This window comes from Calliphora vicina, chromosome 1, assembly GCF_958450345.1.
Source record: "Calliphora vicina chromosome 1, idCalVici1.1, whole genome shotgun sequence".
Classification (NCBI taxonomy): domain Eukaryota; kingdom Metazoa; phylum Arthropoda; class Insecta; order Diptera; family Calliphoridae; genus Calliphora; species Calliphora vicina.
In genome coordinates, this window is record NC_088780.1 from 97701557 (window position 1) to 97712625 (window position 11069).

Consider the following 11069-nt stretch of genomic DNA (forward strand, 5'->3'; position numbering starts at 1 on the left):
TTTACCCAAATAGTCTTATAGTCGTGAAAGGGTTAAAAATATAGATCATACGATTATTGACTGACTGTTTATTTTTTTGGATTTTTAAAAAAACAATACAATATTTTTATAAAAAATATCCGATGTTTATACACTATATGCTGATGTTTGTAACGCTCAAAAATATTAGTCTAACACCCGCCATAGGGTTTAAATTTGTGTAATTATTTGCAGAATTATGAATAATTTATTTTTTCAGCAATTCAGGTTACAGATTTAAAAAACGAGTACGGTGAATATGCGATAAAGTCGTTTTGATTATTATTTTGTAATTCACTTTTTGGTAAATTTTTTTTATTTTTATTAAGTTGCAAGTTGTTTTCTTGACTGCAAATCTCATTGATGTAATTTTTTAATTTTGAAACTTCATAAATGCTTCTGTGTGGTTTTTCATTGGGTTCTTTAATAGGATTTAATTGAAATTTAAACATTTCAAATAAAGGCTCTAAATGATTTTTAATTTGTTCTTTTTTCTCTATTTCGCTTTTCAATTTTTCTTGGAGATCTTGCAACTCTAGCATGAGTTGATGTTGCATTTGGTCTTTATTTAATTCTTGCTGAATTTTTGTTTCTTTTTTGTATTCACACACGAAACCACCATTTGTTATACAGGAATCGTCATTCCATTTCCAATTTGTTTCCCTATAAATTTCAACACAAAACTCAGTATTGCTACTGAAATCTGGATTAGGATAATACCAATTGGTATAAGTAAACTTTTCACTCGTTGAAAACCAAACAAAATGTTGCTCTGGATGCTGTGTCCGAATGCCGCCAATCCAAAGATAGTCACTCTTAAAAGCCTTCCCTTTTTGTGCATTATTGAGCATCCTTTTCAGTTCCTGGGATTTAGCACTCGTAGTTATCTCCACCAAAGTCATGTTCATCTTGGAGCAGGCAACTTGACTATCAAACCATGTCAACTTGGAAAACAAAATATACATAATTAGTAAGACTATTATGAGATTTACCTATATTAACTAGTGTGCATACATTGAACTCGAAATCTATATAATACGTATTATTAGCGTCTGATGTATAAAATTTGCCTACGGCATAGATGGGATTAATTTTCAAACTTAATATATTCGCAATCACTAGGAAAAATAATGCACAATACATTTTAGTTGTTTCCTCTTGTGCTGTTTATAAATAATTAATTGTTTCAAATTAATTATTCACTGTTTAGGGCTGATATTTGATGAAAAAGTTGACACGAAAGTAAATTTTTGGTATATGTACTCAAAAAAAATTTTATCAGTTGATTAAGAATAATATAAAAACTAACAGGAAATAAAAATATTAATTCTATTTGAAGAACAGCTCACAGTGGGGTCGATCGAAAAAAAGTGGTAATAAATCAGAATCTTCTAAACAGCTATTCAGGTTTTTTAAAGTTTTTTTGTGATTTTGATATTGAAGATGAAGTTTTTTGATTTTATATGTTCACAATTGTGAGTAAAACAAAATTCCAAACTGTTTGCAAGATATGAGCCTGAGAAAATTATCACTTTTTTGCAAAAAAAAAATGACACCGAGGACCCAATTCTTTGGGGGCCCATAAAAAAGTGCATGACTGGGAGACACGGGTCTTTTTTTTGTATTTTATCACCAGGGAAACCAAAATATGCAAATGCATGTTTTTTCTGGTGAGTCTAATGAGCACATGGATAAGATATTTACACGTTTCAGAACTATTTAAGAATTTTGGCATCGATTTGTTAGTGCATATTTTTGCATATTTTACCCTTAAATACATATTTTTGCATATATTTGTTTTAAGAGCATATTTATGTCATATTTTGCGTTTTTAGAGCATATTTTACTGTTTAATAGCATATTTTGAGTTTGTCAAAAACAAATTTTGTCTTACTTATTTTTCGCTGTTGTGTTACAAGTTTTTACTTCCTTTGTTTAAAATTCAAAATTTAAAAAAAGTCATCTATTTCACCAAAAAAAAAAATTTTAAAAACAGAAATTTTTTTTTAAAATTTAAAATAACAATTCGAAAAATTTTTTTATCCAAAAAATGAAAAAACTGAAAAAAACTTTTGTTCACCTAAAAATATTTAAATTTTTTATTTTGAAGTATAATTAGGTGAAGGGTATATAAGATTCGGCACAGCCGAATATAGCTCTCTTACTTGTTTTAATATAAAATAAGGACTATTTTAATAATAGCTCCATCTAAATATCAAATTTTAGTTCTAATTCAAACTTAACCGTTCTAAGTGTTAAAGAAATATTGTCTTTTAAATTTGCTCCTGTAACATCAGTTGATGTCAAAAGAACATTTTCTATGTCTAAAAATGTTTTCAGATCCAATAGACAACAATTTTTATTTGAAAATTTAAGTAAATTTGTTTTTGGTTAAAAATTATGTAAAAGTTTGTTTTTTAAGAGCATATTTTTTAAATTTTAAGAGCATATTTTAAAGTTTTTACTGCATATTTAAAGCGCCTAAAACGCTTTTTTTAGAGCATATTTCCGGTTTCCCTGTTTATCACGTACTGGTGTCCGTATATGGTTATATTTCCATGGCTTCATAAATTACACACAATGTAATTACAATTGTTAAGTTTGAATCAATTGTAAATATTAGGGTATTCATTTAACTAATGATCGTTCGATTAATCGAATAATTATTCGAACAACTTAAAAATGGCCATTTTCGAATAACGAATAATTCGAAAAATTTTATGTAGAATAATCGAATAAAACGAATAAATGTACATATAAATTTATTAAATTGCTTAAAATTTTCCATTATTCCAAATTTAAATTAGTAATAATGACTCACAAAAATTGTATTGTTTCTGAAATTCGACACATACCTAAAGACAAAGAGACTTTCGATCACTGTAGATGAGTGTTCCGATAGTTCCTTCAATAAATATATAAATATTACTGCAAGAAGTTACAATTCTAAAAACAAATCTTTCAAAATTTTTAATTTAAGACTTGAACCAATGAAAATAAAAGGTACGTAATAAAATATTTGTTATTTAGCTGGCGAAATATTAGATGAATCGCAATTAATAATCAAAATATTAACTTAGATTAACCTTCGCTTTACCAATACCCATCCGGGTGACCACTCGGTTTTTGTTAGCTTAATAATTTTTTTCGTTTTGTTTCGATTTAAATAAAATTTAGACTCAATGAACAAATTTTAGAGTTATATATAATTTAATAAAAACATTTTAAACTTTTTATAAGGTTTTTTATATTTTTTAAAATTTTGTTCATCGGATATATGTATAGAAGTGCAGTATCACCCGGGTGGGTATTGGTAAACCACGTACATAAAAAACCTTTGGTAAAGCGAAGGTTGAAGTGGAGTTGAATGTAATGGAGAATGTGATTTTGAAAGGGTCGTCGAAAGTGATATTGAGGATGACATTTATAATGATTACATTGAAATAGATGAAGGACATGATCTTAAAATATATGTATATAAGTGATGTTATTAACCGCGTACGTAAGTGTTGCAAAATATTTAATAAATTGAATGATAAACACAAATATTGCAAGATAACGTTTTGTTGCAAGGAAAGCATGGAGTTCGTCTAGCGTTTTTATCCCGGGAATTCCCGGTACAAATTTCCCGGGAATTTTGCCAATTTTTCACTACCCAATTCCCGGGGTTTTTAGTCGGGAATCCCGGGAATTACAAACTGACGAAAATACATACAAAACAAGTTAGAACTCTGTTCTTTTATATCTTTGCTTATGTCTTGGCAATAATAGACCGCTTATTATTATTTATCTGGGGTTTTTCGTATGAAAATTTAAAAAGTGAATTAATTTTTTATAGAATTTATTTCTTATTGAATCATTCTAATTTCTTTAAATTTCTTCTTCAAATCATAACCTAATAGATTCAAAAATTTATTAAATGATTAAATTTTTCTTCAATTAAAATGTAGTACAAAAAGGTTTAGACAATTTTTTCAATTAATTTTGGAAATGATTTGATTTAACAAAAATTTAATCATTCAAAGTTTGAATATATTCTGTTATTAATTAACTTTAAAATTAACTCAGTTTAAACAAAGGCTTTGGAATGAACCTAAAAAATTAAATATTAGGAAGGGATTTATGGAATGAAAGGCTGACATTTTTTAATTACGGATTAAGATTTTAGTGAATTAAGCTCAAATTTTATTAATTAATTCGAAGATCTGATATTTAATAATTATAACACTAAGTTTTTATATGAAATTTGGATATAATATTCCTAATTTACAGTATCATTATATATTTAGGGAATAGCCGGGTACCCGGGAATGTAAAAAAAAATTTCCCGATTACCGGGAATCAAAAAAGGTTGGGAAATTAAAAACCCTAAGTTCGTTTTATACATGATTTTGATCAGCTTTGTCTAACATGGTAATAAACTTTTTGCGTATTTGTAAATGCGTCAATCATGCACAGCCTGACTTCAAATTAGCCACGTTCACTAACAATGATATCAAACTTTGGACAGATTCCCTTGATTGTGTAATTCCCCAGACCACTTTATTAAGCAAAGATTCGGCAACGTTGATAGGCTTGATGTATAATACAATTTGTTATAAATAATTTAGAAATAGTGAATAATTAATTTACTAAAGAATTGTGACTTAATTTAAAACCCGAATTAATAAACGACATAAAAAAGTTCTTAATACGTTCATATTGTAGTTATTTGAATTCTGGATCATGTCCAACTAGCTAAAATTTTTTAAAGCATAGCTCCAAAACGGAAACTAAAGGGTTTGCTAGTCAATTGTTTTGTAGATTGTTCGGGAGTTAATCTGATCAGACTGATGGACTTTGTTTTCGAATGTTTTTTAAGATTATCAATACTTGAATTGTTAACTTTAACATTATTTGTTGGTTAAAAGGTTATTCGGGAATACAAAATTAGTATTTTAGTAAAATTGTGTCATGATAAATTCCCAATTTTTAATTTGATAAATTCACATTTATTGTTGGGGGATAGGCTAGTTCCTATGCGCATTTCACTGGTTGCTTAGGCCAGATCATCAGGAAACCTTTTCCCAAAAGGCTTTAGAAAAACTAAAGATATTATACAAATAAAACTGTAGAGTGTTTGAGAATTACAGACACTCAAGCTTTATTTGTAAAAATATCAAAGCTTAAACAAAACACCAACAATAAACCGTGATTAATCTTTTCTTACATTTCCTTACTACAATTGTTTTTCTTTAACAATAAAATATTAAAAAACCGACATCAAAACTTCATTCTTTACTTTTTTAAAAAAATTTAATTATTCCAATAATTCGATTAATTTTAAACGTGTGATCGAATTATTCGAAAAAGTTAAAATCTCTTATTCGAATTATTCGTTTTATTCGTACAAAAGAAAAATCGAATAATTCGAATCCCTAGTAAATACTAAAATCTTGTAAACAGCGTGCTGTATTCTAAACTTTTCACATTTTAATATATTAAAATAATAGTAAAAATCAAAAGGGTAAAAATTTGTCAAAACTGCTTTTGTAATGCAAAATTTTATATTAAAACATTTCTATGTACATATTTATATAATTTAAAGATGCTAGTTAAAATAATTTATTATGTTTTTATATCAGACAAATATTTTATTGTCACATATTGATGGTGGGTATAGAAGATTCGCAACAGCCAATTAGGGACTAACATTCCATTGTAAATTCCCTATATCAATAATGCAATTCATATAATCATTTAATTATAAACATAGATTTTCGTATGGAATTTTATTTTAGTGACCATTAAAATCTGTTCGTTTTAAACAAATATTCGTATTAATTATACACTCATTTGTTTGTAATGAATCATTTGCCTAGTTAGCCTTTTGATAAAATCATTAATGTCAATATCAGAGTGTCTTACAAACACTTCACCACAGTAAAGTTTTTGTGCGATTTTTTTTTTTTAAAAGTATGTTTTTCCATTAAAAAAAGTATTTTTTTCCATAAAAAAAAACTTCCTAAAATTCGTTGGAAAGACTTTTAAAATACTTTTCATTTGATATATAAATTGTCTATTTACACTTAGTATCAAAAATGAAGGCTTTAGTAATTTTTTGCTGATTTTATAAAATAATTCTAATGATTCTATATTTTGACCGATATCTTTAAATCTTGATTTGACTTCATAAATTATGTTTTTATTTTTTTTTAATTTTGGATAACATACTTAATATTTAATCAAAGAACAATGTCTGACTTTTGAAAATGTTGGCCGCGACTATGCTGTAGGTGGTCCATTCAAAGATCCAGTCTTCGATAACTATTTCCAGAATTACGAATTTTAACTCTACATAGCCTCAAACAAAAAAAAAACATTTAGAAGTGTGATATCACACGACCTGAGGGTCGATTCTGTAAAACGGTGATATGAAAAAAAACTTTTCATTTTCGTTTTCATAAGAACTTTTGATATTATCATTTCACAATTACACAAATTGCGATTCCCAATCTTCAATTTGTTTTATTCCACTTGTTCTTTTCATATGAAAACATTTGAATTTATTTATCATTTCTTCACTAAACGAGAAAAAATTAAAATATGAAAAAACTTTTCATTTCACAGTTTCACAGAACCAGAATCGACCGCTGCACACTGTGGTAAATCACAAATCTAGCTGGACAAAATTAAAAAAAAAATGTCTAGCAACATTCCTTCTGATCATTTAATGAGCTTCTCAATACAATAGGGAACTGTAATTCATGTTTTGTTTTTTTGGTTTTTAGCTCCGATTATGAAAAACTAAGCTTTAAAGTCAGTTGTTGTCAACAGGTACATTAAGATTTCAAAGAGAAGTGTATTTTTTGTGTGACTTTGGTTTATGATTAAAAAGGCTACGGTGATTTTATTGTCATAATTTTTTTATATTATTATTATGCTCTATTTCAAGGAAATATGTAACAATTTTCATTTAATTATTTTCATTGTAACTATTAAAAAAAAGTTTTTGAGAGAAGATCAGAAATTGGAAAAAATAAAATATTTCCTTTTTTCAAGTAGAGTTAAAGCTGTTTATTCCGCATAGTTCCGCTGTAAAACTATATTTGGGGTAATCTGTCAAATGTTCACTTTAAGGTAAATCAAAAACATCTTGCGCATTTTTGCGACCGCCATACATTTTGTTTCACTTTTCCAGTATGACCTACACAAAGAAAAAATAAAATATTTCCTTTTTTCAAGTAGAGTTAAAGCTGTTTATTCCGGATAGTTCCGGTGTAAAACTATATTTGTGTTAATCTTTCAAGTGTTCACTTCAAGGTAAATCAAAAACATCTTGCGCATTCTTGCGACCGAAATACATTTTTTTCACTTTTCCAGTATGACTTCTACTTTTTCACGAAAGAAAATTTTTGAAGAATGGGTAAAAACTCCCAAAATACATTGCGAAAAAAAAGTTGGTTTTTTATAATCGTTGATATATTTGAACTCATTTTTTATATGATTCATAAGAAGAAGTGAACCCAACGTGATTTATTAATTTTGTCCAGTTAGATTTGCGATCTACCACACTGTGCGCTGTGAGCCTTTTTGGAGGGTGTGTAAAAATTAAGATTTTTCGGCGTTCCAGCTGGCAGTGCGAAAAACAGGAATTTTCCAAGTTCAAACCAGCAACACTTTGGAGCCTTGTTGATGGTTATGGGGAAAGCCAGACGCACTGGAAACTGCAACCGCCTGAAATTGAAGTGCAAATTAGTGGAAATCATTGCAATTCGTGATATCAACATATGCCGATAATGATTGCGGCTACGATTGGCGTTGCTCAATATTTGAGGATTTAAATTGCGAATGAGCATCAAATGCCGATGCCGAAAAGTTTTCATATAAAAAAAGAATAAAAAGAAAAATGTAGAACGAATTTTAATTTCCTCCCCCCCAAATGGTTGATAGATAGATTAATAAATATAAATCGGACAATGTTTCAAAAAGTTGAGTAATTACGAACATGTAGACCTATATCCATCCCTTAGTATTGCTAATTCAGGTCAAACCAATTCAGTGTATGAATTAAGAATTTGAAATAATTTAGCTTTTAAAAAAAAGTACAACACGTACGAAATATTTTACAAATCAAATAATATTCTAAATAAGTTGTTAGCTTATCAGTTAATTTCACTCACTATATTTCTTATACTTAAAAATTTTAATTTTTGTTTGATTATTTTTAAGAATTTCTCGATGTTTTATAAATTGAGAACCATTTATAAAACATCGATTGCAGTGTAAACAACTAAAATGCATATTGCGTATATTCCCAAAGTGATTATAAATTTATTAATTTGGAATATGTATGGCACCTATGCCATAGGTCAATTATATACATCAGAGGCAAATAACACGTATTATATAGAATTTGAGAATGAGGTACCTAAATGAAGTTTAATAAACATAATAATGTTTCTAATTACAAAATGATTTCAGTTTACTTGGTTTGAAGCTCAACATGTCTGCTCCGAAATGAATATGACTTTAGTTGAGATTAATTCAAATACAAAATTTCTGGAACTGATTACGTTAATACATAAGGCTGAAAAACAAAATAATATTAATGGAACTTATCTGTGGACTGGTGGCATACGGAATGAACTTCCGGTTGATAACTTCGTTTGGTATTCAACGGGTGAACAATTTAATTACACTAATTGGTATAATAGTTATCCTAATTCCAGAGACGATCCAAAAGCTTGTCTCGAAATTGTAGCAGTATTTGATTGGCAATGGCGTAACTATGAATGTTCATCAAGGAGTGGTTTCGGATGCGAAGAAAAAACCACTCGACAGATTTTACAAAATTTAAAACAGAAGTTGCAAACAGAAATAGAGAAGAATCTTAACTTACAGAAAGAGCTACAACAGCAACAAGACGAACATCAAGAGCAGTTACGAAAACTTAATGAACAAAATTTGGAGGCGCAACACCAATTTCAGTTGCAGTCGCATGTTATAAAACAACAAAAATTAAAACTTGAAGAAGATTTGCAAGCAGAAATAATAAAACAAAATAATCTGAAACAGCAATTGGAAAGTCAACAAAAGCTGCAAGATCAGTTGCAAGAGCAAATAATACAACTTAAAGAAGAACAAAAAGATGTCATAAAACTTAGAGAATACATGAAAATAAATAAGGACACTACTGATTTGAAACAAGGTGAACTACAGAGTAATCGACCAATCAATATAATAAATTTTAATAACATTTATTCAAACTGATCCTTTTAGCTGAATATTTTTGCTTTGGTTTTCTAATTATATCTAATAAAAGTTGTAATTAAAACAACTAAATTGTTAAAGAAAATATTATATAAATGTGCAAAATAAGAAAATGAACTACTGTACTTAACTTTATTTTGATTTTTACCGGAAAGTTGTTAATTGAGATCTTAGGTACATTTTTGTAGTTGATTGTATCTTTAAATTTTGAAGGGTTTGCTACATATGGAACTGAACAGGGAAAAAAATGGTAAAACAATTTTGCCTCCGAGAGTAAATCAAAATTCCGAACTATTTGCAAGATATAAGCCTGAGAAAATGATCACTTTTTTGCAAAAATAACACCGAGGCCCCAAATCTTTTGGTGGCCCATAAAAAGTGCATGACTTTGGGCAAAACTGGGAGACATGGGTCTTTATTTTTTGGTCTTTTAACACGTAGTGGTGTCCGTATATGGTTATTTTTTTGCAGTGTTATTAAATTTTTCCTCAGGTTGAATGCTTTAATCAAATTTTAATTTCCGTGGAATAGAAGTCCTTGCGGTCAAAAGGGGTTAAACAAATTTTACTACCAGGCGAAAGGCCAAGTGTCCTCTTTAACCCTGCTGTTAGGTTTGGACCATTTTGGTCAAATTTTTTTTTATTTTTTATATAAATTTGCAATGGCTTATCGTATCAACTTAAAACGTCTGCTCAGGTATTATTTTTCTATTTTAATGATTTTAGTTAGATTTTAGCTATATAGGATAACATAGAACAGAAAAAAATTAAAATTTACAAATCTTAGGTTATGGACCATTTTGGTCCATGCAATATATTTTATTCTTTATATGAGTAAAAGTAAGAAAAAACAATTATGGCTTATTGTTATTTTCGAAGCAAGATGAAAAAATTGTTTTTCGATTCGATTTGCATACAAATATGTTGGATATAATGCATTTGGCATTACATTTGAACTTACATCAATTGTAAATTCCCCATTTTCTAGTAGCTGAAATTTTTATATCAACTCTTGTAGATGGTACACTATTTGATGGCGAAGCTTTTTGTTGAGTCAATAGCTCTGCTGCAAATGGATTTTTAGGTTTGACTGTCCATTTCAAAACGTATTCTTCTGATAGGCACATAGCTAACTGGCGTAAAAACTCTATATTTGAAAATACATCATTTTACCATCTATTTAATTTTCTTTTAATGTTGTAGTAACTAATCGTTTGATCAGCAGTATCAACGCCTCCTAAGATAGATAAAGGAAACGTTGTACAGTTATAATAAGAAACGATTGCAGGTATCTTGTTATGATTATTGATGGAGCTCATCAATATAGTTCCTTTAGTTTTATGGCCGATATATATAGCAAACAAGTGCTGCGATTTCACTAAAAGCAAATGCGGATGTATATAAAGGAACTTTTTTGGACATAAACAATTTCGGTGGAAGTTTTGTTTTCCCGAAATGTTCCCATATATGTCCGTCTCCTTTGCATCTTACTCAAAAGATGAAGTTGTCACCTGTTATCAGGATGTTATAAAACATTGAAAGAAGAGTTTCCCAATTGTCCCATAACTCAAACTTGTCACTACTTTTTTGTTGTCTTCTGTTGACAACATCATCCAAGCTGAGAGCACTTGTATCAATATGCCAAAACTTGCATCAAACTAATCTTCGTTTTTGCCACTGCAATATAAAATTATTATGATAACCTAATTACGTATACACAAGACCAAAATCCCAGCAAGAATTAGAACACCAATAAATCTTTCCATTTGCTTTCAAATTTAAGTCTACCACATTTATTCG

At 28.6% G+C, this 11069-nt stretch overlaps 1 protein-coding gene across 1 annotated transcript; it reads left to right on the forward strand.

Annotated features, from left to right (window-relative positions):
* The first annotated feature begins 8346 nt into the window (after positions 1-8346).
* LOC135951763 (uncharacterized) lies at positions 8347-10510 on the forward strand. The gene is made up of 3 exons (XM_065501470.1): positions 8347-8424; positions 8482-9220; positions 10473-10510. The coding sequence occupies exons 1-3, from the start codon at positions 8347-8349 to the stop codon at positions 10508-10510; spliced, it is 855 nt and encodes a 284-aa protein (XP_065357542.1).
* Positions 10511-11069: the final 559 nt, after the last annotated feature.